The sequence below is a fragment of the Amblyomma maculatum genome, chromosome 2, assembly GCF_055883805.1.
Source record: "Amblyomma maculatum isolate TAMU_Amacu chromosome 2, ASM5588380v1, whole genome shotgun sequence".
NCBI lineage: Eukaryota > Metazoa > Arthropoda > Arachnida > Ixodida > Ixodidae > Amblyomma > Amblyomma maculatum.
This window is the reverse complement of record NC_139345.1, coordinates 38,517,178-38,544,964: the sequence shown is the minus strand read 5'-3', so window position 1 is coordinate 38,544,964 and position 27,787 is coordinate 38,517,178. Positions and strand designations below refer to the sequence as shown.

Sequence of the window (27,787 nt, the reverse complement as noted above, 5' to 3'; positions counted from 1 at the left end):
TTTACAAGCCGGTTTTTATTTCCCTTTAAAGAAAATGCTTTTCCATCTAAATAATACATACAGGTGTTAATAAAGACAATTTGTCCCTTTTGCACCACAAAATACTTGCAGTTAGTTTTGAAGTGAAAAGCTTCACCAGGCTAGTCTCGCGTGTGCTCCGTCATTAGCAACATATAAAGCCCCGCTTTAACCAAGCTGTCTGAACGTGCCTTAGTGGCCTACAGAGGCAACGTGAATGCAAGGGTCATGGCAGGCTGAGTCTGACATAACCGTCCCATGTGAAACGAGAGACCCAAGTTGGCAGCTCCTCCCAGGCTACCACGGTCATGGGCACGGACACAGAGCGGCGAGTGGTTAGACCTGGCGTAGTATTGCTTTCGCAATAAAAGCCACAGCTGCGCATACACAAACCACGTGGCATCACAGGAGAGGCTCAGGTTGTCGGAGCAGCTGCTGCGACTCCACCGGTTCACCTTTAGCTGGCGCCGCGCGCTTTCACCGGGCTGTGCTTATATCTATACAGAAATGTATAAGTGATAAGCAATGGAATATCTATAAGGTGCAACCGTGAACAACAAGGTAGGCCACAACTACGCCAAGGAACCACAAGCTAAGCCATGGCATCGCTTCAGCTTTTCGCTTCTGATATCCATGCTTAACCAAGCTAAGCCACCACCAATTTTTTTGCAGGGATGAGCAAAATTTTGTGCAAAGTGTCATGCTTAATGGCAATAGCAGCACTGAAATGCTGTAACCTGTCAAATGCACATAGAAAGCATCGGCAAAATAATTTTTACCCAGGAAGTGAGCACAATGCTCGAAAGTGAGGAAAAACTTAAGTGACACTAGCAGTGTCAAATCTCTGCACGAACATGGTGGAAGCAATATATGGCATTCGCCATATGGCATAAAGAAGCCCCTCGTTTGAAACAAAGGACACAAAATTCACCTGAAACAAAGAAATCACCTCTATGTACAACACTCTCATGAACATTTATACAGCACTGTATAAATATGTCTAAGGGTTAAGAGAACCTGCCACAGATGTATTTCTGATATTGCCTTACCAAACAGTGTCATATAGGAACATAAAACTGGTCTTTGGTGCAAAATCTGCAGTTTGAGAAAAGTTGCTAACATGTTGTGAGCATAAGACCTCAGGCTGAGGTATGCATTGCACCCCTTGGGATAGACTCAATTATTATTCTTATTGTGGAGCAATAAACTGTTGTGCAGATAAAGCATGCAATCTTAATGGTTCTCAGTCCCAAAAAGCATTTCTTTTTGCAGACTTGAAATATTAAACCCTGGTGCCCTAAGTTATTACTGCTCTGAAATCTTTGCTTTGAAAGATACCGAAGAACCTTTTTCAACTGCAGAATTGTGAATGCTTCCCCTTGAGAATAAAAATAAGGCACTAAGAATTGGCAGTCTTGGATGACATATTAGTTTTATTTACAGATTTGAACACACTTGCAACTTCACAAAAAGGCTAAAACGTACATGTTGAGTGGTGTGTGCAACAAGAGAACTGCATTACATAATTTAAAAGCAGCTAGTTTCACACTGGTTACACACTTATTTACACACAAGGGCAATGTCTTAACAAATGCACCTTGAACACCCCCCCGAAATGTTTTTCCCCACCTTTCCAAAAATAAACTACATTCACAAAAGGAAATATTTTATCAACTACAGCAAACCCATGAGTGTAGACACACAGCTCCACAAAGCACATACAAGGTTTAGACAGTAGTAGTATGGAATGTTTTCACATAGGCAATTTCAATGATGCTTACAACAGCATCAGGCAAAAAAATAAAGGGGACCACGAGACTGTACAACATTTATGTCACATTGCACACAGGTCAGAACATCAAGAATCAAACAAATGACAAAGCATAAGAAAAGATAAACTAGGTGGAAAAGAATGAATGTACCCTAACTACCGATTTGTCACCTGCTCAGCAACAAGCCGCAAGGCCAAATGTGCATATGACTAACGAAGCCCACAGTAAAGCATGGTCCCATTCATTTAACTTCAACAACTGAACATAGCAATCATCATGAAACAATTGTCTTGCAGCTAACTTACACTGCCTGCAGCAGTTTTCTGCTAATGCGAGCTAGGCAGAAGGAACATTTGTTGCGGCATGTACTAATAGGCACACAAAGGACAAGAAAACGAAGGCATTTTTTTTAACATGTCAGGACAATTGCAATACCATCATTAATATCAATTTTATACAGGCAGAGAGAGAGAGAGAGAGAGAGAGAGAGAGGACAAATGAACCCAATTTTTCAGCTGCACCAAACAGCTTGAAAGGACAAGCCCATATCTTAAATTTTATATTGCTAGTGAGATTTCAGCTGCACCAAACAGCTTGAAAGGACAAGCCCATATCTTAAATTTTATATTGCTAGTGAGATTGGAGGGCTATCCAGGACTAGAAACCAGATATACAAGCAAAGCTTTTCATGCCAATGCAGCTAGCACAACTGCTGCTACTACGCTGTGTGAGCGACATTTAGTTACTGCCTCCCAGGGAGACAAAGACACTGTCTGAGATCACTGCAGCGGTGCCTTGCCTAGACATTTGAAGCTACGGTAAAAGCCATATAGTCAGTGACATGCAATTGTAACAAAGGCTGACATCTTAAGACTTTTTTTTTCACTCATGTTTAGCAATTAGACGGTCTGCATGTTTAGTGCACCAGGACATGACAACTTAAAATAGCTGACCTGAACAATGCTTGCACTTGCCACCAAACATGCAAGAACAAAATTTAGATAACAACCATAACGAAGAAACAGGGCAAATTTTGGTCCCCTGAAATCAACCAACCTGACAAAGATGAACCGTACAATATGAAGTCACTGCAGACAATTTTCAATGCTCTTAATTAAACTAGTATGACAGTACCAAGAGAAAAAAAAAGTTCTGCAGAGGCCTGAAGAAAATGAGCAGATACAACAAAGAAAAAAACCTGGAAAGCATGCATACGCAAAGATGGGCGCAGTCTGCCACACCTTGAGGCTTCACATGAAGTCTTCAACTGTCGAGTGGCACTACCTGTGCTGCTTTTGTCAGAGGAGAGTCAAAAACCAAAGGTGTGGTGCAGCAACAGGGCCAAGCACAGAATCCAACAGGCAAACGCTGCACGAGGGGTGTCGCATGTACTGAAGATTCATTCACTTATGCTTGTAACCAAGAGCTTGAACTTGGCCGTTCACAGTTTTTTTCGTTAGAACTCCATCCTCGTGTACTGTTACAGTCTCTACACCATTCTCCATGACCCTGTGAAAAAATAAAAATAAAAAATAAAATAAAAAAACTTTTGTACTATGCACCTCAGTCTTACTTCAAGCAAGCATGTAAAAAAAAATTTGATGATTAAGCCTACTTTTATTATCAGTTGAGAGAAGCCCAGTAATGGTGTAGCAACCTGCTGTTTTTGTCAGCAAGAAGGTTTGAAAACTTAGGAAATAATTTGGCTCATAGCATGCACAGAATTTTGAAGCGAAAGCTTCATGCTAGGTAGAGCTGTGCTTCGCATCTGGCAATTTGACCTTCAAGTGATCTCGACAGAAACTGCACCTTCCTTTCTTCAATTGAAGCGGAAGCTTTACTATGCTAGGTACAGCCAGTCTCTGCATGGCACTAAATTTGTGCCTTCAAGTGACCTTGACCTAATTAAATTCTGTGGTGTCCATAAAAGAGTATATTGCACCTTCCTTCCCCAAAACCTAACTCAAATGAAGAGGCAGAAATATGAAAACTTGACCCTGACTTGGTTAGGTGCAGGTGTCCACCACTCCATGGTGTCCACCCAAAAGTATAAGGGTGCTTTCCTATCCCCAAAACTTAAAAAAAATTATGAAAAAACTGGAGACTGTAAAAGTAGTGTTACAGAGGCAGGCGGTGCGACACTCACAGCTTTCTCTCTATCACTAGGTTCATGCCATACCTAAAACCCCACATTTTTTTTCACGTCAACACTTCACCAAAAAAGTTACACATACGCAAGTAATGCATGGAACATTCATGTTAATACAATGAAACACTTGACTAGCAGCTTGAAGAGAAATAAAACAAAATGCAGACAATATAACACAAATAATAATGTGAAAGTTCACACTATGTATATTTATTTTCACTGGTACTTGCTTCAGCTTTCATTCCCAACCTACGCTGGTAAAGCTTCTCAGTATGCAGTGATCAAGGCTGCTGATAGAGGCCCTAAACTGAACTGTTTCTAAAAATTAAGGCTCTGATTTCCCCACTTCTTCAATGTCGTGGGAGAAACATCAACGGTTATAAAATGAGCCAAGTCATTTGAGCAAATCTGGTTGCTACAACCTTACCAACACTATAAACAGCTTCAATCAAAGCACTTCCACACACAAGCTTAGGATGCTCTAGGACAAAAAATGCACCTCCTACTACTGCCTAGCTTAAACCAAATGCCAGGTGGATTGTCAGGCAACTCACTTTCTGGTTTCAATCTTCTTGCCATTGACAAATCGTGTAGACGTGGTTGTCTTGCGCACTCCTGGCCGCATTGCTCCTACGTCCGTGCTGAATGTGGATGTTGTTACTGATGTGAAGCTGCAAGATACCAAGGCACAGATTTACCAAGGATAGATTCATGTGCCTACCGTAAAACAAACAGTGCTGCCACACTTCAAACAGAAGCCACGCACTAGCAAAGAATAAGTTTACAGTAGAATCTCCATGATATGAATTTCTCATACCCTAACAATATTCATATTATTCCAAATTCGTATGATGCAAAACATGCCAAGTTGAACGGAGAGACACAAAGAAGTTCATTTCGCGCAATTATTCTTGGCTGGTGTAACGCCAGTAAAACACATCTGCACTTTCTCCTGTTTAATTTTTGCCAATAAGACCGATCTCAACAGCATAAAGCCACGCCACAACTTGATCACACACGCTGTTAAAATTTATGGCGCAGCCACGGAATATGAGAGAGGAGCGCCAAGTCTGGCGCACTGCAATGCATTCGGCATAGGCTGATTTTGCTACATGAACACTGAGCCCATGTTCGGCGCTCAGTTTCGCACTGTACTCTCTCCCACCTCTCCGCTTTCCTCGTCAATGCGGCTTTGAGCGCACATTCCTCCTCTCCCTATCCTCCCTGCAGAGACAAATCGGCACGCCATCTCTTGGAACTCCCGCAAAACGAAATGCCCCTGGGCTCGATCCAGGCGACCGTAAAAGTGTTGCAGCCACGGGCGAACAGCAGACAGAGCAGTAATGTCGTCTCCTAGCTGGAAAACGCACAAGTGGAATTGTGGCGTACGCCAACTTGTATCTTTTTAAGATAAAAAGTGTAGTTTTATTTTTTTTTATCGTCTGCGTGTACCGCGAGAATAAATCGACAGGGGCATACAGACAAGCCACTCAGCGAGATCACCGGTATGTAGACGATGCAGCGCACGGTGTGGCCGATGGGTAAGAGGCAGATACTGTATGCAGTTATTTCAATGTTGAAGGCACGAAAACACAAAGTAGGTGATGACATTTTTGATGTTGACTGTGAATCAGGGTATTGCAAAAGAAAAAAGCTCCCAGTAAGCTAGGAAAAATTTGTGCTATGGTAGATAGAAGAGGCAAAGAATAAAAACAAAAAACTGAAAAAGGGTGTCAAGAGAAACATGTGAAACATGAGCAGTGTTTCGTGCCATGCGCAGAGGGAGTAGTTTATGACATTCCTTTTACATGCAGTAAGAATTATACAGGACAAACGGGAAAGTGCATAAATATGCGCCTACACCAGCATAAAACGTCTTTGAAAGGAGCTCCCTGATCCAACTTAGCCTTACATTACAGATACTGTAATCTTAATGATCCCGCATCGTTGAAGGTGTCGGATAAAGAAGCATAGAATCCGCACCTTGATAAGGCTAAGATTATTTTCCGGCATCAAGATAAATTGACCAAGGAACTGAGTGAAGCTTATCATATTCATAAAAATATCAACACATGTGTAAGCACACCGTCAGTAATCATCCATGATTGTGAAGTTTCATATTTGAATTCATAGCAGTATGTTTAGTGGTTTTGGAGGGAAGGGGTAGCTCACGCGCTTCTGGTGGTCATACGAGAGTATATTACCCATGTATATGTTTCAATAAACTTTAAGTTGTTAGTAGCACTTGTCCTTTCGTCTCTTCTTGTTCCCTGTCTCCTGTTGCAGCGCTGGTAAAAGTGATGCAAATAAACCAACTAGGTCAAATTTCCGTGTTATTGTCATCGTAACACCGTGCATAACCCTCACTGGACGGCTCTTCATAGAGTGCAAGAGAAAAGACAGAGGCGTGAAACGTGTTGTATGCATAGGAGCCAGTGGGCGTGGCAGGTAACCTGTATGAAGAAAACGACAAACGCAATTGCAATGGTTATATGCAAGCAGTGACGCAGGCCAGGGACGACATGCCAGTGTAGTCAGACGATGGACATGATAGCCAGGGATATATTTCAGCATCGATGCAAGCGACACGAAGCAGACGACAGACGCGGCGGCACCACGAAACCACCAGAGCAGAGGAGCAGCGGCAGAACGCTTCACCAGCGTCTACGATAAATCCAAGTGTCATCTATCAGAATCGCCAAAAGCTTTCTTCGATGTAGCAAAATTTTGCCCTTCACAACAACGGAGTTGGCGCTCCTCTCTATCTTACTTCGGGGGCACAGCGCAAAACATCAAGGGCATCAGAGGTTTCTGCCATCAATGGCAGTGGGTCATTCTCATTGTATTCATCACTGTCAGATGACAATTAATTAAAACTTCAATGGTCCTCACGCGCCAGTAACGTTGTTGTCGTCTGCGGTAAAGATCTCATAAGCAGAAGCTTGCTTTTCCAGAGTCTTGCAGCCTCCAAAGGCCCAATCTTAAGGTGGAGTTGGTGCCATCATAAATCAACATTTCCAAAAACAGTTTGCAGTTGTATTTGAGGCCACACTGACCCAAAAAATAGCTAGAAAATAAAGGCTGTCTAGCACAGTAATCCACAAATTTTCGTTGTTTCAATCAACCTTCACTAGCAGTCGTCTCACTAAAAGCCCCTTAAAGTTGTGTTTTGCACTCTAGATTATTCCAATGTCCAATAGCTACATGCAACTTACAGCATTTGCAGGTACTCATCTCAGGTATTCAGAAACTCCATCCAATGCACATGGATGAAAGTTGAAGACGACATGCAATGCACACAGCACTAGAGGGTGGCAGTACAGCATCTGGGGTGATAAGCTGCGGCGATAGCATAGTGCATGCAATGGCCAGTAAAACATATGTTTGTGCAGTCATGAAACTGAAACCCACTATCACCATTGTGGCCATATTTTATTTCGTTCGATTACTTGTTTCATATCTATTTTATTTACCTCAACACTGGCTGTCTTTCCTCAGGCAGCGCACAGCTCACAGTGACTAGACACGAAAAGTCTGGTCTAGGGGCTCATTACGGCATGTAATGCAAATACATTAAATAATTGGGGTACATTAAAGTGAAATGGCAGCCCCCATTTTATACCAGATAGAGCAACAGTGCCTGGCCAATGCAACGTGCATCCTGTGGACAATCTAGAATCAAGACATATTTGCAGGTAAATGGGATCAAAGACAACAAAACGGTGCTGTTAAGCCAGCTTAACTAGCAGGCTTGCTAAGGCGATCATCTAATCTGCACAGAGTGCAAAAAGAAAGTAATGAACAGGCTATGAACGTATAAAAAGACTGTTCAAGCCACTGGGAGTGTAAAGACTGTAAATGTACAGAGAGAAGTAAAAAGGGGGGCGGGGTGACATTTGCAACACTGGGAAACCTGAAGCATGAGGCAGCGGCGGCAAGAAATGGAGACGTGGCAACGTTGTGTGTGCAGCTCTGCTGCACTAGATTTTAGTACTCTTTTTTAAACTATTGCCCCCTAATTGGTGCTGAAGCCATGGAGACAATGCTGTGTTCACACAAAGGTGTGGTTTTCATATGGAGACAAACTGATATTTGCAGCCCTATTGCATTCGTGCAAATGTAGCATTTCCACATAAAAAAAAATGACATTGAGAACATGATTACAACAACTGCATTCTGAAAAATAATACAGTTGAATCCCGCCACAACGAATACCGCCACAACGAAATTTCCGCGACAACGAATAATTTTTTATTCCCCGCGAGTATCCTATAAGAATTAATGGCCTAAATTTCTCTGCACAACGAACCATTTTTGCAGAGCGTTTCCGCTTCAACGAAATTTTCGCGTTCAAAATCGAAACCGAAACTAGTTTTATTGGCGAGAAGTCCAAGTCAAATCCAAAGCCACATTAAGCATGAAATCACGTGATTGCAGTTCCGCCATTTTGGCTTTGTGTCGTGGTCGCGTTGTTCACTCGCTGCCTTTCTCTTCGACAACGACGAGTTTTCATCCGCAGGACACGATGGCAACGCAAGTGAAAAAACGCAAAACTCTTTCCCTTGAGCAAAAAGCTCAAATAATCGCCCAAGCAGAAAGCGGAAGGAAGAAAGCGGCAATTGCTGAAGACTTCGGAATTCCTGCAAGTTCGCTGTCAACGATTCTAGGCAATAAGGACAGCGTGAGAATGGCACTTGCTTCAGGCACATCCTCGAAGCACAAAAAGGTGACGCGGCCCCTCCATGAAGAGTTGGACAAAGCAGTGCATGCGTGGTTTGTGGAAGCACGAGCCAGCAACGTCCCCCTGTCCGGAAGCATCGTCCAGCAGAAAGCCTTGAACTATGCATGCCTACTTGGCATTGATGATTTTAAAGCCAGCATTGGCTGGCTAAACCGTTTCAAGGCCCGCCATAACATCGTTGGAAAAGTGTTGTGCGGCGAGTCAATGTCAGCAGACGTGGACGGAGCAGCTGCTTGGAAGGCGAGTAACATGGCCGGAATTTTAAGCAACTTCGCGCCTGCAGACATTTACAACGCCGACGAGACCGGGCTATTCTACGAGATGTTGCCGGCTAGGACGCTCGACTTCAAGGGGCAGCGCTGTCACGGCGGCAAACACAGCAAAAAACGCATCACAGTGCTGCTTTGCACAAACATGGATGGCTCGGACAAGCGTCCGCCGTTAGTCATCGGCAAAAGTGCCAAGCCGCGCTGTTTTAAGGGAACTCGTAGCCTACCTGTGCAGTACAAGGCGAACAACAAGTCATCGATGACCCGCGCTATTTTCACCGAGTGGATGATGGCATTCGACCGCGACATGAAGCGGCAGGGCCGTAAAGTTTGCTTGCTTTTGGACAATTGTTCAGCGCATCACTCCGACGAAGTCAAGCTCACTAACACGGAGCTGAGGTTTTTCCCTCCCAATTGCACGTCTGTCTTACAGCCTCTCGATCAGGGCGTGATTCTTAGCCTGAAGCGCACTTACCGCGGGAGGTTAATTCAGCGGCTGCTTTTTAACACTGAAACCGGCCGAGACACGAAGGTGGACTTGTACGTGGCACTGCAGATTATGTCTGCTGCCTGGAGCACACTGGGGCGCTCAGTAATTGTGAACTGTTTCAGGCACGCCGGATTTGCCGAAGGTCGACCCGTACACTCTGCTGGCCTAACACCAGGCGTTACAGACGACGACGAAGAGGCGTCACCGGCTCCGGGGATCGCGGCCGCCTGGAAAACGCTGGGAGAAATAGGAACCGTGCCGCCTAATCTCGAGCTCGACGAATACATCGGCGCTGACGCTTGTGTTGTTGTTCACGAAGATGTGAGTGATGAGCAGATCATAAAAGCTGCCCGGAATGATAAGGACTCTTCCGATGAAGAAGACGACGACGTACAGGAAGCGCCGGCTGCGGCAACCGCCGTACAGGTGATGGACGCTTTTGATGTCATCAGGAATTTCGTTGCTGTCCGAGACGACGATGTTGCAATGGGTTTGCTGACCGAGTGCGAAAATCGCGTGACGGCGTTGCTCGCCGTGAAGCGTAAGCAAACCAAGCTTACAGATTTTTGGCATTAAACGCCTTTGCTGCTGCTTGGGCAATTCTTTCTGCGTTTCACGTCAAATTTTTGCGATAACGAAGTTCCGCGAGAACGAATTTTTTTTCGTGCACCGTGAATTTCGTTATAGCGGGATTCAACTGTAATTACATAAAAGGACAATAAGAGAAGAATGGAAGGCCTTTCTGGGTGTTTCTTTCATAAACCAACAATACTATGTTTAGTATGTAGCCAAATCAGAGAGCATCCTTAGACCAGTGCCACCACCAATGACTGATACAGATAGCAAAGATATTTGCAGGTCCGAGTGATTTTAATATGGAAAGGGTCTACTGTATCAGCAAAATGCAGCCTAAGAAACAGTGAAAACATAATTGGAGTTCTAGCCAATGGCATAACACATTGCATAAGTACCTATGGTATGTATGAAGGGGCTTTTACTTGCGCGGTTAGGAAATGGTAAGAAAATGCACTCCATAAGAATACAGTCCGTCAAACTGTAACTTAAGTCTAATAGCGCTGTTAAGCATAAATTGCACTTCCGGGGAGTGCACTAAAGCACAAGCAACACATTAGGCCATGTAGCGCTAAACAAGGATGCAGAATGTCACCAGTGGTAACAAAGATAGAGAAAGACTAATGTGATGTTCATGAAGCAGCTCAGGAATCAAAAAAGTTCTGAAAATTGATTTTTTTTTTGGTATGGCAGCACTGATACCAACGAATTGGAAACAAAAATAAGTTTTTAGATTATTATGGCACTGTAAGCAAAGACCAGCTAAAACGAATCTGTAGCCTACCCAGAACTAACATGGCAACACAGAAACAAACCGTGTGCAGCAGCAATGCTGAGGCTTTCGCTTTTCTGCAGTGCAGATTATATAGTGCTCTAGTAATTCTTTTCAGACTCAAATCTGCTTGTTGCTGCAAAGACAATTCTTTGAAAACACTGTTCCACAAATAAAATAAACTTGTGTGCATTATTTTCTATACATTATATTGAGACGTCAAAATTGCTGCCAGTGAGGCTACATATTCGGCCAGCGAAGTCTACTCTGTGAACACACCCCAATCGGAGTGACATACCCTTAAGAGCCCTTAATTTATGTGCTTGACAAGGTTATTGGTATGTAGTCAATAAAGGTACTGTAACTTACCCATCAAATCCACCAAAAATGTCAGGAAAACCAAGGTTAGGTATGGGGAAGCCGGAAAGTGGAAAGAAGTCATCCCTCCTGTTAACAGCTGCAGCTGAAATAAACAAACAAACAAAAAGGAACACCAGTGTCAAGTGCACTTACCTAATTTCAGGCAATTCTAAGTTTGGCATGCTTTGCAACCGTAACATAAATGGAGCATGAAGGCACAATGTACAATAGTGGGTTCTAAAAGCTGACAAGTACCCTGTCAATAACATGTTGTAAAAGACTTCTTTGAGAGCAGTTTTTCGCTACTTTATTCAGGGGTAAAATTACATAGCACTGTCAGAAACAATATATTATTCTGCAAGATGGCTGCAGTTTCCACACAAGCTGGCTACCAGCAAAATAATGTTCCAGCTGAATGACCTCAATGTTTACAAAGTGCTCAGGATAGCTGTGTATGAACTACTGTATTAGCTGGTATGCCTCCTGTGCACAAAAGGGCATACAACGCATCTTAACTGAATTTTGTGCTGACATAGAGGGCTATAAAAGTGCAATTATAAACAGGCTGTGTGTGGGTAATCAATGTACCATCATTTCTTTAAACCCTTTCATATACAGACTGTACAGACTGTCAGTCAGAAAACCAGAGTACAGTCCCTGTAAATGCACTTAATAGACACACCAACTTCTACCCCACTCTTGTTTAAAGGCTCACAATAAGGCCGTAAAGCTTCCCCATATATATATATATACTAAACTCCTTCTGAATGTACAGACCATTTCAAAAAGTGGTTGAAGGACGCTGCCATACTGAAGATTGGGCTGTGCTTGAAGAACAGGAAAAAGCTAAGGATTCTCCCACCCCAATGCCTGCTTCACAGCCCAGTCAAATTTCTCTGACGGTCATGAAAAAGTCTACGCTTTACTTTATCTAAAGGGAAACGTAGCAATTGGACAAAAGACTTTTTGCAAAACATAAGCTATTTGTGAATGCTAATCAAAAAGTGGTCCTTATGAGAAATGTCATTTACAGGATGGATGACTGTTACAAATGTGTACAGCAAAGCCAGAGATGCAACATAGCATATACACATTTAATGTGAGTCTTTCTACAAAATGAATTTGATGTAGTGTGTTTGATTACTCATGCAATAGCTAGAATGCATGTCTGGAAAACTTTAGTTACACTTGTGGGCAGCTTTACTGCCTATTTTGTAAAGATGGACAGAGACCAGTATTGCAGCTGCTCCTAGTAAAGGAGTGCATGAGAGAGACCGAAAATATTTTACACAACTTTGCCGCTGTGTGTTCAGAAAGCTTTGTAAAGAGATCTGAAGACAGACCCCATCAGAAAGATGTTACGATCAATCAATTCGACTTGAACAGTTAAACACGACAGACTTGGGATAGACTGCAAAGTCGGGTCACTAATACAAGATGCTGAATTTGCAGTTTAAGCTGAACAACAAAACAAGAATGCAAAAAGAACAGAAGCCCAGTTATGCAGGAAAAGCAAGGTTAGTGCCGCTTAGATGGAGGTTAGGCAGCTTAGACAAGCAAGGCACTACTGGAACACATTACATACCAGTTCACTGGTACACTTGCAATAAAATGCACTTTCATCAGAACAGAACAACGGTTGCTCAATTGTCAACATAAGCTTCACTGAGAAGCTTCCATAATCAAAATATGGCAAAAATACAATCATTAGCAATGCTTCAGCAGAAATGCTCAGCTCTGATTAGTAATGAATGTTCTTTCTTTGATCAGTCCACCTTTTGCTGAATGTACCAGCAATGCCTTCCAGCATTTCATTATTAACACACTCTCTGATACACATAATGTGGCAGCATGAAAGTAGCCCAGTTAAGACAACAGCATTAGCTTTTCAGCAGAGCAGTGGGAGGCACGATTGGCCAGAGCCTGGACCTGGACGTCCAGTGAAAGCTTACTGACAGGGCCAAGAAGGCATCTAAGGCCAGTTAGTCCTGGACTGAGGAGCCAGTCAGTGCTTACCACTAATAACTACTCCTCCTGTTACTAAGCAATAAAAAAATTTCCAATCAATCTCTCTCCTCCTCTCTCTAAAAAAAAAAAAAAAATTAGAAATAAGCATGGTTATGCAGAGCTGACTTCAATATTTTAAGTTAGAACCTGTGAAATATTTCCCACCATTACGTTCTGCCCTAAATAAAAGAATAGTCGTCTGACAACAAGTGCGATGTTTACCACCCAGTCATATCAAGGCTAGCACTTAACCATTTTCGTAACCTACATGCAAAACAAATGTACCGAAGCCACCTAGCTAACTTTGAACACCAAATTACTTTGGGCCCCTCAAGAAAAAGAAAAATCATGCCTATGTGCTTGATGCAAGGCTTGCAAGTTCAGTGCAAGAGACGGCTCTACTGCTGTCCTAGCTACTGCCCACAAAGCAAGTCACATGTGAATGGAGCAGTCAAAGATAGCATGATAAGGCTGATGAAAGTATGCATAATGCCACGTGCCTAGCGCCGCGCGACAGCCGTGTTTTGGTGCCGCCGCCGACGAAGCGGTAGTTGGCACGAGCGGCGCGCTGGTGCTGGACTATGTGACTGTGTTCGGAACTACAAGCAGACCTTATTCTCGGGTCCTCGGCTGTGTGTACTTTCACGGCTCCCTCTGACTTAGTCGTGACAATATATACAAGCCCCTTAATAATTACTTAGATTGAGTAATGTTATTGGGAGAGGGTGGAGCTCTTTTAACATGCACGCACTGCACCGCTTGCTTGCTTTCCCCCTCATTCCATTTTATTTGTTGGTTTCTGTCTTTTCTTACTGGTTTCTTCTGTCTTTATTGAAAAAGAAACACAAATTGAAAACCCACAAATATTTATAAGTGCCTGGCATAAATACATTCATGCAGCGAAAAGTGCCCAACCATACATAGCCAATTAAAAGCAGCAGAGCTCCGCCGAGCATGAGGTTCGCCATTGGGCCATGACTGCATTTTTTTCGAAACCTATGGACCTTAGCAATGAGGGCCCCTTAAATGTCACCATATTGCTCACTGGGCCGTTGTGTGCGCCTGATGTCAGCACTGTGGAAGCGGCAGTGGAACCAGTTTGCAACAGCCCAGTGAGGAGGCATTTCGGCACCCTTCTCGCCCGATGCAAAGGTCTATAACATCATCAGGAAAAAACTAGGGAGAGGGTGAGAGCAAGCAAGCAGTGGTGATGTGTGCTCATCGTAGCAGATGCCTTCTGTCTCAATATTTTAGAAACATGTTACGATCGGCACTAGCGTACAACACCAGAATGCGTTCAGGCACGCGCACCCATACAGTGCAACTCATACCGAGCGTGATAGCACACCACACTGCAGTATTTTCCATCACACACCGAAACATCAGTACTTGGGCACTTCTGTCATTATTCAGGTGGAATTCTGGCGCTTGGAATAACGAAGACTCGTAACCAGTGTAACTAATAAAGACCGAATTTGCCCACTTTATCAGTATTACAGCAAAGTGTATGTTAAAAGAAAAACAAGGGAGGAAGCAGCAACACTATAAATGCAGCTCTAGAAGGATAAGTGATGAAGCAAATAAAAAAATCTTAATACAATTACATAATCATCCATGGTACATGATAGCATATAGCAGACAAGCTATTTCCAGTGAGCAAGCTCTTAAGGCTCTGTATTTAGCAATACAAAACTAGACAAAGAATAGAAATTTACAGAAGTACACAGCCACTAAAAACCCCTGCACAAAGTTACATGACCGGCAGTGACTAGTCTAGTGTTTGCTTTACCAAGACATGCAGCCACCTTCATTATGTGCTTGCTGTAAGAAACCTGAAATACCACAGGCTGATAGAGAACATGATGACTTTGAATAATGTACATGGAATGAACAAAACTGGCTTTGTTTTAAGAGCATATCAATAACAGTGCAATGTACAGTTTATGTTGCACATGTTGCTTGCTACTAACAAATATAAATTTAAAAATGTTGGATGAATGAATCAATATTAGTGGTATAGCTGTACGTCATGACCACTTGATTATTCACTCCTTGCAAGACTAATAAATATACCTTAACTACCATAGCAACATCTCACTCTGATCGTGTGCGAGCCACTGATGATATGAGGACAGTCCTAAGGGACCTCACTGCTAATAATACCATGCTTACATTGTTTCATGTGATTAAATCAACAAAGCCACCAATAGGCTGTCGGAACTCGCAGAGCACTATGCATGCTGCCAAATTAAATGCACTAGCTCCAATAGCAACATAGCAAAGGATGCAATGCATTCCTAACAATGTCTAGGCAAACACTACTCTGCCCAGTGTAAGGCACCAACCCATGCCAAACCATCAAAGTGGAGGGTACATACAACAGCCACGCAAACCAGCCTGATGTGCACACCATGATTGCTTCAACCGAGGTTATTGGTCAGAAGCCACTAAGCCACGAAGCCACTAACACTACTAACACTAAATGATACAGGACCGCTGCCACTGTTTGCCCACTACCTCCACCCAGCAGTCACCATCAATCCTCTGGTAAGCAAATGCAGTGCTGGAAAAGACAGTGGGGAATAGGAGGACCACCACAGGCACAAACCAAATAAGCAATTGCGTGGACAAGTAAGCAGCAGGTGCAAACCCCCGGACAGCCACCCAATCCCAGGTATATCTGGCCAGCCAAGGAGTACACACGGGGGAGGTGCTAACAACAAAACAGGCAGCCAGGTAGAGGATGTGGCTTTGCTGTGCATAAAGCAATAAAAAAATAATGGGAGACTGGGGGCAGGATGCAACGAAGACAACAGAAAAAGGGAGCAGCCTCTTGACCGCTTTTTCACACCTGAATGTCCGTGCAAGAAACGGTTACGGGCCGCAGCCCTGCGACCTCCAACCTCAACATTTGCCCGGTGGTGACTCAGAAGAGGTGCTGAAATCCAGAAGAGATAACAACCAGTGGCCAAGGGGGAACAAAAATTGCCCCTGTCTAGTTATGCAGCACGTGCCCCTCTTAGAGAGAGCGCGAACTTCCAACTAAATGCAAACAGCCGTTAAGAAAAACTGTGTTGATGCACCTGCTGCACAACACTATTAACCAAAGTCTGTTGTTGGCATAGCACTGTCCCTTCATCTTCCACATGCAACAGGCAAAAAATATCACTCATGCTTTTAACAGCCAAAAATCAGCTATACACATGCTGTGCTTTCCTCGCAGGCCAACATGTACAGCCAGGACAGCTTGTCCTATTCCAGCCCCTATACAGGGTTGGTCAATGGTTACCAGGCCATTGCAAAAGTCGCAGGAACTATCGCAGCTCTGCTGCCGCAGGAGCACATCGTTGCCCACTTGCTGTTAAGAATTTCCTTAAACGCTGCAAGGGTGTTTGTCCATCTCCTTTTCTCACTCTCTTTGATGATAAACACATGAAAAAGCAAGCGCAGCACATGGCTAACAAGTCACGATGCTTGAAACGAAAAAAGCTTGGAAATGACATTGCAATATGTATCCTCGTCACACCAACAAATTTACAGCCATTCGAATCGAGTGGCATTAGCATCAAACGTCATTATTCAGCTGCTACACCAGCACATTTATTGTCATTAGGTTCGAACGACATTGGCCATTGAATAAGTTTCGGAAACTCGTTCACATTCGATTTTGACCCTAATATATACTCTAGACGCCAGATAATCAGCAGAAACAAGAAAAGGAAAAAAAAAAGAGCGTGCACACTACCAAAGTTAAAAGTTCTATTCTTTGACTTTTGCTCAAAGAAATGTTGATTCTGGCGTAAAACGCATTGCAGGCTGACGGTGATAAGTCATTACTCTCAGTCACAACAGTGGCCTTGCCATACCTGCAAGTGTCGATCATGCTGGGTTCCGTTTCTTGTTGGCCATTTCTTCACTTGCATTTATCTCAGAAGTATTTAAATCTGCAACTTAGTGCTTAACCTTTTGGCTGTCAATTGTATGTTCTGTGTCTCCGTGTGTCTTCATGCTGTGTATCTGCGCCCATTCATGCCAGCCATATCGCCTGTTTACATTTGTCGGATTTGTGGATCGCTTTGTATTTTGCTTGGATTTTGATGGCTAAAGTCCTGCAGCACTGCCGGACCTGATATTTGATGCCTACAACATGCCTATAATTTCACAAAGAAATATTTAGTTAGCTTTAGTATGCTACATAATTTCAAACAATCAATGCACCGAATGCCACTGGATTCGAATGAAATTAAAATATTCCAGTGTGACAGGACTATGAGTCTTCATTCCAAAAGAAAAAGAAGTGCCATAGTGGAGGGTTTAGAAAAATCTGACCACCTGAAGACCCCTAACATGCATTGAAATTGCACAGCATATGGGCACCTTTAGCATTTCACTGTTGAAATGCAGGCGATGTGGTCCAATGGTACGACCTACAGACTCGGACCAGAGTAACGTTGACGACCATAGAACAAATAGTGGGGCAAATGCGAGCAATAAAAGCTTTTAGACAGTACACTGCTTTCTCACAGCGCTATGAAACCGATAAGGAGGACTGGGCCACAGGTTTTTATCCCTCACTAAGCCGCGAATGCAGAATAAGTTCAGTGTTTCAGTTGCATGCCTGCTTATTTTTATTTCTGAGTGGAAAAGAAGGCAATTTCTAAATTTTTTTTTTAACATTTGCTAAATGCAATAGCAGTGAGGTTGTTTTCAGATTTTATCTACTGCCTTTTTACATTGCTTACCGAAAGACCAAAAGACACTTCACCTGACTAGAGAGCACGGTAAAGTGATGCAATTCTTTTCCAATTATTAACGCTGAGTCATCTATACCAACAGCATTTATAAGAAAACAAAATACTACTATTCTATGCTCTGGCATGGCTGATCGGGTGAATAAACTTGCAAGTTCAAAGGCTATTCAACTTGGCAAGGAAGAGACACTCCATTGTTCTAGATTATAGTGCTTTACTCCTACTTTGGAAAAAATAAAAACAACAGCCACTAAACTATCTGTGCTCAAAACATTTTAGAAACCAAAAATTTTAGAATGGGAGGCTGCTTCCCATGCCGATCTGCTTGTTTGTTAGCAAAACATCATCTCAGACAACACACTTTCTCTTGCTACTGTCTTATAATTATAAATGGTGCTAGATTTGGCTGTGTGCTAAGTACTTTTCTCTTTGTCACAGGTATTTTCCTGGTATTAGCCGGCAGTAGTTGAAACTTATCCATACAAACTACACAAAATGAGATCTGCAAATAAAGCTAAAAAATACAATGGCGAAACATACAGCACACTGGGGCAGTGCCCTGTCTCACCAATGTAATCTGAAATGTTTTATGTGAGCAATACTGCGTCCGCAGTGGCGCAAAGTCAATGATAGCATGCGAATAAGACACTAAACAATTCTGTACGAGCAACAGAGCTCTCTCTCCTACATTTCAGTGTAGCATGGCACTGGCACTGTCGTACCTGCCATTCGTTGTTTCAATGTTGCTGTAACTGTGTGGATTGAATGCTCTATTCCTTGCTTTGAGGCTACAGACATTCCATTTGCATGGGACAGAGATGTAAGCATTGCATTGAATAGCTTATTCATGCACTGACTCCTAGAAGGCGCTGCTTCTATGTGGCTAGGGATAGCCACATCATCATCATCATTGCACTGCGCCACACAGAAGTGCAATTTGAGGCATGAACAATGATGTCACATGCTGTGCTTGCTTTTTCATGGGTTTATCAACAAAGAGAGCATGAGAGCGAAAGCAACAATCACCCTCAAAGCAATTATCCCAACAGCTGGCAGGTGATGAAGAGCGCCTGCGAAAGCAATGCCACAATAGCAAAGCAGCTTGGTAACATTTGACTAAAACATGAAGGGGCAGGGCAATGGAATGACAACTTCACTACCAGCTACCTTCTTAACATGTAGGCTTCATGAAAGAGGAAGCCTATGCTGCTATCACAGAAAATCACATTAAAAATGATATTCACAAGCCCGAACAGCTTTTCCAAAGCTCAAGTATGCCTAAGTTAAATGCATCACCACAGAATGTTAAACAAAGCATCAACTCCTTAAGTATACCTTCCAGTGTTCAGTTTCCCTAGCTATGCAATGCTTGCACTCCCGTCTTATAATGAAATTGGTGTAATAAGCATCAGTTGACAAGCATGAACAAGCATGATGTGCTGCATGTACAGTAAAACCTCGTTGATTTGGCCTCCGTCAATTTGAAAATTTAGGCAGTCATTGTACCCCCGCCAAAAGCCCATGTAAGTCTATGGCATCGGAACTGGTTAATCTGGCCAAGTTCCCAAAGTGATGTTACATCTGGGTATGACCTGCTTGACAAACAATTTTCAAAATGTTTGTCCTCCCGCTTGAACTGCGTACTAAATTGTTTCCCACGCCCCTCTGATATGTGCACAACGGCAGGTGTGTTGCCGATTACCAGGCCCCCACCAACAGGTTGGCAGTGTCCACTTAAATAGTTCCAGTTTCGGAGCTACGCCATGACCATGCGAGGTGCCTTCTGGTCACGTTTGCTGCACACCGTTTTGAATAATACCTGCTTTTGCCATAATAACCTTTTCCATTATGCAGCAGGGCTGCCCTTAGTACTCCCAAATGTACGCAGGAATTGAAACATTTGACAAAGTTGCAAAATATCGGTGTTTTTCATAAGAGTGTTAGTCTCAAAAGAAGATCACCACTGTAGAGGTTTTCACTAAATAATTTTAGAGCAGTAGCACTAAAGTACCTGCATCCTCACAAAAAGTACATATGCGCGGCTCTGAAGCAGGTTTAACACTTGAGCTGAGACAAACAGATCACTGTGTTACACCACTGTGCAATCCTAGAAGCCAGTCTCATCACACACTGGACCGCCAGTTTTTCAAGCTGCACTTCGGATGCCGGCGTCAACTCCTCTGATAAAGATTTAATACAGACCAGAATAGCGAGTATTCATTCAAGAGTATGGCTTTATCTTTAAATCTGGGTTTCAAGTTGTGCAAAAAGAGGAGAACATCGGTGTCTCATGAGGGTTTGCTCTACGAATGCCCAGTTTTAGTGATCTACTGATAGCTGTCTCAGAAAGCCCCCGTCGTAGTGCAGCCTACACGTGTCTGAACAGGTTCCGCTTGCTTTCTTAGGTTAGCATGGTGGCTAACCTAGGATCATTTGGACTGTCTGATGTAGAGCATAGCTGTGCTCAATGACAGCTTGACACAAGGAATGCCCATGCTCATGCAAAGCTTTCCATAGTGTTACTGCACGATATTCCGTGTTTTCACTGTGCTAAACTGTTTGCCAATTTCTTACTTTCATCCAAACGGTTTCTGACAGTGTGCATGTGCGCGCACGCGTGTGTGGGTAATGCATTCTAGCCGGATAATGCAAAGAGGTTTTACTGCATATGTCAACTGACTGTCCTGATAAGCCAACCTGCAGTACAAATAAAGTATGCTTGTGATAGAACTAGGCGTAAGTGGCTCGCCTACCTTCCTTTATAACACCGTTTGCCTCCAAGTCTTCCATGGTCATAAAAGGTGAGGGTATGCATTACCAGCTGTTGATTTGCTTTAAGCACAAGCATCATTGCTATATGTAGATAGCAGCCAAAAAGTTAAAAGTAAAAGGTAAAGGTTTGAAATGCCATGAAATTAGCTAAATAAATAAGATCATCTAGAAAGCACTGTAAGCTGCTCACAGCAGCAAGAGACCTAATATTATTACATATTAATAGCTAATACTATGTGCTGTGCACGTAGCAAACTGAAGACATTGTTTAGCCCTGCAGCAAAGAGCAGCCATTAAGTACAGCCAAATGTGAAGAGCTAAAAGCAGTCTCTCCTTAATAATGCTGGCAAGATATATGTATAAAAAAGTAAAAAGCTGCATTTCACACAATTTATCCAAAACGGATGTTACAAAAAAATTCTACCTTTTGGTATGTTTGAGGAAACCTATTATATTCAATTCATATGTGAGTGTAAACTGAAACAATTGCAAGCTCACTTAATAAAATGCACACTAAATGGCCAGTTTTTTCCTCAAACAAAAGGCTTCTATTTGCAGCTCTTAATAAGCTAACAGAATCCCAAAGAAATAAGAAGCCTTAATTCTATGCGCAGCACCTCAGAACCAGTTTTCCTATCTTGTCACAAATTATGCATGTGATATGGACACCTTCAGTCAGCACTGTTAGGTCAAAGCAGAGTATAAGCTTAGGCTCCCACATACACATAACCAATGCCGTACATGGGCTTTCAAGCAGCTAAACTATGCAAACAGTCGACCTGCTTGGCCCTAGCAAAAGGAGCAGTACCATACTCACAATGCCTGGTCTGGTTGTGGTGGTGGTGCGGCTGCTGACGGCCCGTGTTGCTGGACGAGTATGGGCTGTCAAAGAACATGTGGAACGAGTCCGTGCCAAAAAACTCCCGAAACACCTCCTCTGGGTCACGGAAGGTGAAGCTGAAGAAAGGTGCTGCAAAGCCATCCTCAAAGAAGCCGCTCACACCACCCATGCCGCCATTGAAGTGGTGGTGGTTGTGACGCGCACCTGTCCGCATGCCACCAGCGCTGCCGTTCAGGCCCTCCTTGCCGTAGCGGTCGTACACCTTGCGCTTTTTGTCTGAAGGAAAAAAGAGTGCCATCAGTTCATTCTCAAATGGCTGAGAAGGATGACTGAAGACAAGTGCAGAATTTAATTCTTGCCATAAACACAGTGTCACAAGCTTTCATGATGGCAGACTTGAACACCCAAAGGAGACCAGAAAATTGGGCGAGTTGGCTGACATGCATACTGAAAAGTTTGCGCGTGGACACAAAGACAAGAGAGAAAAACAAAGACGAGCTATAACTCACAACTAGTTTATTCAAGATGTAAGCCCAGATAAATAGAAAGGAACAACAAAAAGCAAAACAATGCTGACAAGAAGAAAAAAATAGCGTGTTAGCCAGGATATCATGATTTGGCCAAAGATCGAAATTCTCAATCAGAAAAGCAGACAAATGTCTGGCTTGCGCACTTATCTCCACTGATGTGCATATGAAAGGCTTCCATAATCTCGAGCACAAGTTGATCCCTGTGCCTAAATATGATTTTATCGAAGGGTGGTTTACATTTGAGCTTCTTTTTACCATTCGTGCCGCACATGCGGCAATGATTGGGAAGATTATCAAAGAAATCTCCACCGAGTAATCCCCAATGTTCGCCCAATCTTTCATTGACACATCGTCCGGCTTGACTAATGTACAGTGCACCACATGAAAATGGCACCTTGTAAACCACTCCCCTGGCACAAGGAACAAACGGGGCTGTGTGCTTGATACCACACTCATTTCGTTTTCTTTTTCAACCACCAACTTTCTGGCTCTGCACCTGAGAACAGATTGCTGACAACTTTTGAGGAGCCAAAAACACCACGGAAATCAGGCACAGGGATCAACTTGTGCTCGAGATTATGGAAGCCTTCCACATGCGCATAAGTGGAGATAAGTGCGTAAGTCACTTCGGTCCACTTTTCTGATAGAGAATTTTTATTCTTGGCCAAATCACCAAGATATGTTGGCTAACACATTTTTTTTTCTTCTTGTCAGCATTTTGTTATTTGTTGCTCCTTTCTATTTATTTGGGCTTATGTCTTGAATAAACTTTAGTTGTGAGTTAGCGCTTGTCTTTGTTTTCCTCTCTTGTCTTTGTGTCCACGCGCAAACTTTTCAGTATGTTTGAATACCCAACATTTCCTGGCATCTTGTAAACAATTGAACCAGTGATGTTCCTTTATGTTTCTTGCAGCCCCCACAAATGGGATAAGAACTCCAGATCTGATCCAAGACCTAGCTTCACATTACTGCCCTCACTTGCAGGTAATAGTGATGACCACTCTAATATTGGTAAACACTGGTAAACACAGCAGCACATGCAACTTTGCTTTATCTACCCTCACACAAGGTGTCAATCATTCCAAGCATGAGCTGAAAATTAGGAACCTAGAAATTCTTGCAATTTTAAACTTTGCGAAGCGTGCATCAAGCAGTATTATAGGCATGATTTACTGAAAATAGCCATACCATATTTTCCCGTTCCCATATTAGCTGCAATGCCATCAAGTATCCACTGGCTCAAGTTAAACAGTCGATGTCTGCCTTTACATTTCCTCTACTATGCACAGCACCAAGGTAAGCTTTATGGTCTACTTTCGGTGATTTGCGCAGCCCGTGGGCTGCTGGAAACTGCAAATACTTAAAACTCTGAGCACCATGATAGCCACAGGCAGACTGGAAAAATACAGCATGCACCTACAAATCATTGCCTGCTACCTTTACAATGTAGCAACTGCTGCAAAATATGCTGTCACACCAGCCCAAAATGCATTAAAATTGGGTTATTGCCCCACTCACCATCTGAAAGAACTTCATAGGCTTCGGAAATTTCCTTGAACCTCCGCTCAGCTTCTTCCTTCTTGTCCGGATTTTTGTCTGGATGCCACTTTAGGGCCAATTTTCTGTACCTGCATGAAGTGTCAATGAACAAATCTAAATTTGTAATACAGATACGCAAAAGTTAAATAAGCTTAAGTAAGGTGCTAATACTTCAAAACAGCTGTCAGCAAACTAAGCCAATCAATTTTCAAACAAGGATCAGGCGTGCTCGCATGACAGAGGTATAAATTTTGCCTGGGCTGTCTCCCAGCCTGAAAGCACATGTCCACAGGGTTTGCACAGAATATTTAACCTAAATTCAAGAATTCTAAGATTTTAATACAAACGAATGATAATCACGAAGGGCATGGAGTCTTTTCCTGGATCACACAGATAACAAATCATTTGGCTCTAAGCGCTACTTTTCCTCTTTAAGGTGAACATTTCTGCCACCTTTTCTCTGGCTTTCAACGGAAACTTAGCCTTGACAAGGTCACCATGCCATTCTTAACATCAACATCTTCGAGAAAACTAGCAGCAGACTCTCATAGAAATTTAGTTTTTGCAGTTTTTTTCTTTTGGACAAGTTTTCAAGCTCCAGCTCCTTCAATTCAAATATGCCTGCTGACTTCGTGCAGCATCCTATCATTTGGAGGCCTTCCAGACCATTCACAACAGGTTGCTTGCTGGCTTAAAAACTAGGAAAACAAACGCGTACAAAAAATTTGCCGAGTTTTAACTCTGTTTAAACCAATTAAGATGTTTAAAAGCATTGTTTGGAATAATTTGGCATGATTGTGCTTGACGGCTTAGCATTCAGAGACTGACACAGAGTATAGTAAAGCTCTAAACATATTTAAGTAGTTTGGTTTCGAGGGAAAAGAGGCGGAGCATCTCTCACTTATCAGTCGACAGCTTCACCTACAATTAAGGGCATAAAATTGGAGGTACATATGTCGCCAGTTTGAATCCCTATTGCAAACTAGCCTCAACTTGACTAACAGATGAATGCTAAATGGGATACGAAATGATCTGACACTACCCTGTGTGCTGCACAAAGAAATTTCACATAACAATTCGATACAAAACCACACAATATTTTATAGTTTGGTTCTTGGGGTTTAACATCTCAAAGCGACTCTGGCTAAGATAGCGGCCATAGTAGAGGGCTCCAGAAATTTGGACCCCCTGGAGTTATTTAACATGCACTGACATCACACACTGCGCCTTGCTTTTCACCTCCATCAAAAGGCCCCCGCGGCCAGGATTTGATTCCCCATCCTTGGGCGCAGCAGTCAAACACTTAACCTCTGCACCACCACAGCGAGGGACACAATATTTTATGTCGCACATTATGGGGACGCACACAAATCCCCTGCCGCCATTGCAATTATCAGGTGAGTTATGCGTGCTGTTAGGGAGGTTGGTGGAGGAAAGGGCACAGCGGCCACCCCCCACTGCCTCCTAGTCTCCTATAGCGACACCGTGTGGGTTTCACTCTCTCCTCATGGCCTACCCAGGACAACTTTCCTCGGTCTGAGAAGAGGAATGCGCGTCTCACGACTCTCTTGGTGTCTTCCGACAGTTGACCGTGCACGCACACAGTTGTATTTTCCGCCGCGAAGACCGCAGTCGTCGTCATCGTCATCCGGTGATCGTACGCACTTACAGCTGCAGGCCGTGAGCGCGAAGCTACGCAAGGTGAGCAGAACACTCCTCTAACCTGCTTGTGTGTGCTTCCCCAAATCGGTGGTCATATTTCACCCCGTACGCGATCGGGACGTTCGCTTGCTACAGCGGTTACATCGAGTGTTGCATCTTGCCATGCCCTCCACCCGCATCCGGGCAGTCAAAATTACACCGCAGCACTCCACTACGGCACACCCCTTTCTTTTTTTATGCTTTCACTCCCAACTTGATCTTTTCCTTTGCGGCGTGCCAGGGAGTGCAGGCATGTCGTGGACTTGGCGACAATTAAGTGCAAGTGGCAGTAAAAAAAAAAAGCGTTGGGGAACCTCATTGCCTCATTGTCAGGAATCGCCAAGCATGCTAAACTAGGCAAAGTATAAAACAGCTATTTCAAAGGCACATCGGGCAAAATAAAGCATGTTTGAGTATGTACCTTGGTGTTTGTCCCCTCTGGCCTGAACCCGCTGCAGTGGCAACTTCCCGCATTGCGGGTTAGGGGTCACAGCTCTGTCTGTTAGGGTTGGCACGCCGACGATAGAAGGAGACTGCAGCATCTAGCCTCCTTAGCCACATTTCGAGAATAACCCCATAACATGCAAGCTTCAGACGATTTTGCTAAGCTCTGAACCTTTGGATCTCTCACTCACACACACGAACAAAGAGGAAAGGGAGAAGGAAGGCCAGGACATGCATCTCGAACGATTTATCCCGTGTACACTGTGTTATTCCTTCAGTTTCTGTCCATTTTTTTTTTCAGCCTGTCATTCTTCCACCTCAGGGGCATGCCTATATAGAGCCCCCATGTAGCATTCCTTTTTGGAAATAAACCAGCTCAACCCTAATGTTTCAATGAATTTACAAAGCTCCAAGCCTCTGAAACATTATTTTTTAAACCAAGGGTATTTAAGGATTTTAGAGCCCGTGTAAACCCTGCATTTCCATGACAAACGGGGATACGTTTATGTCCCCTCCCCCTAACCAATAAATTAACACGCCGGAATGGCATGAGGATATAGACTAATTACAGAAGCTACACAGCTCTGTGTAAAACTGTTCCCAGCCAAAAGGTTGAAAAGTGACAACCAAATATGTATGGCAGAACTTGATATCATTGCAATAAAAAAGCGCCATTAATTCAGACTTACGCCTTCTTGATGTCATCAGTTGTGGCACTCCTGGAGACAAGGAGCACTGCGTAGTAGTCTACCATGTCTGTGGCTGTCTGCTCTTAAGGCTTAACAGATGTGGAGAAGACTTCACCCACAGTTACAGCCTGCACAAAGAAGCGGAAAAAAACAGAACAGAATACTTTTACAGGTCACCTTCAACTAAAGCTTGCGCACATACTTATATATGTTTCCTGTAAACTGGACTACAAGTCATTCCATAAACTTTTTGAGAAGTGCCCAGCTAACACTTAAAAAAATATTTAAACATCACTAACACTGCCTTCTTTCCCATTTCAGTTTCATCGCTTCGCACTGTTCAGACGCTTCCGTGAATATGAAGCAGCAGCCAGCCTAGTTCAGCATTCTTCTTGTATAAACAGTGAACAGTACAGATTGCCACAAAAAAATAATGTGCAGTTAATATTGAAACAACTAAACAGTTAATTATTAACAACACAAAATAATTTGTATTTGAGCATACACAACACAACTGGACAATAGTTTTGGTGCACACATTAATGTGCACTGTGTCAGCTAGAAAGTAGTTTGATGCACACATTAATGTGCACTGCATAGTACATTATCATCTCTGCTAGAAAAGCAGCATGCATATCTCAGCCTTGTCAACACCAATGAAAAGTTATTGGCTATGTTACAAATGTAGGCCTATCATACTTGTACACAACACTAACAGAGGAATGCTAATAATGATGATGCAAAATGGAGCGACCACACAATAGAATACAGCGATGATACTGGCAAAATACAATTAGGTGGAATTTTAGAGCATGAAAAATTTTAATATGGACCACAGAAATGCCATTAGGAGCAGTATGGAGTACTTAAATTTCCAATCTTGATCATGAAGTTTTTAGTTTACAAACCTCACAGGTTGCCAAACAATGTTTGTTGGAAGAAATGGTTTGGAAGTGGGGCCAGGAAGGGGATCCAATTAGCGTTCCAGATTTCTCTTGTGCTAAGCCCTTCTCCAAATCAGGTCTTATGACTGGCCGAAACTTCCACTTTGCTCAGATGCTGAAAACGTTAGTGTGTGATGCAAAGGGTGTTACACTATTAATGTTTTGCACCATATAATATTTTAGAAAGACTGTGCTGGCTGTACAAAATTGTGCCTGAAGTGCACACAAGCCTGCACTTACCCTCGCCAATCACCAATTTTTAGAACAAATGGCAAGCAGCGGTATGGGCTTTTCCTAAAAAGCTGCCCCCGTCAGCGCGCAGCAAGGATGATAGTCTGCAGTAATGCAGAATGTTGCCTCAACGGTGGCTGTAACATGACCAGAGGTATGCTGTCATGTTTCAGAATTATGTAAACGCAATGCTT

The 27,787-nt window shown here is 43.1% G+C and overlaps 1 protein-coding gene across 5 annotated transcripts in view; it reads right to left on the bottom strand.

Moving 5' to 3' along the window:
• Nucleotides 1-2,913: 2,913 nt before the first annotated feature.
• Nucleotides 2,914-27,787, bottom strand: part of mrj (DnaJ heat shock protein family (Hsp40) member B6 mrj) — a 177,936-nt gene continuing 153,062 nt past the window's right edge. For 3 of the 5 annotated variants that reach the window (XM_084593907.1, XM_084593906.1, XM_084593905.1), the window contains 7 exons: nucleotides 26,419-26,546; nucleotides 23,564-23,673; nucleotides 21,492-21,791; nucleotides 16,003-16,089; nucleotides 11,154-11,247; nucleotides 4,494-4,610; nucleotides 2,914-3,299 (listed from right to left, as the gene is read on the bottom strand). In XM_084593907.1, coding sequence (XP_084450033.1) covers nucleotides 3,194-3,299; nucleotides 4,494-4,610; nucleotides 11,154-11,247; nucleotides 16,003-16,089; nucleotides 21,492-21,791; nucleotides 23,564-23,673; nucleotides 26,419-26,483 — 879 coding nt within the window. In that variant the 5' untranslated portion in view covers nucleotides 26,484-26,546 and the 3' untranslated portion in view covers nucleotides 2,914-3,193. Of the gene's footprint in view, nucleotides 3,300-4,493; nucleotides 4,611-11,153; nucleotides 11,248-16,002; nucleotides 16,090-21,491; nucleotides 21,792-23,563; nucleotides 23,674-26,418; nucleotides 26,547-27,602; nucleotides 27,709-27,787 lie in introns of those variants that run through there. The other 2 variants (XM_084593908.1, XM_084593909.1) reach the window with 2 other exon arrangements.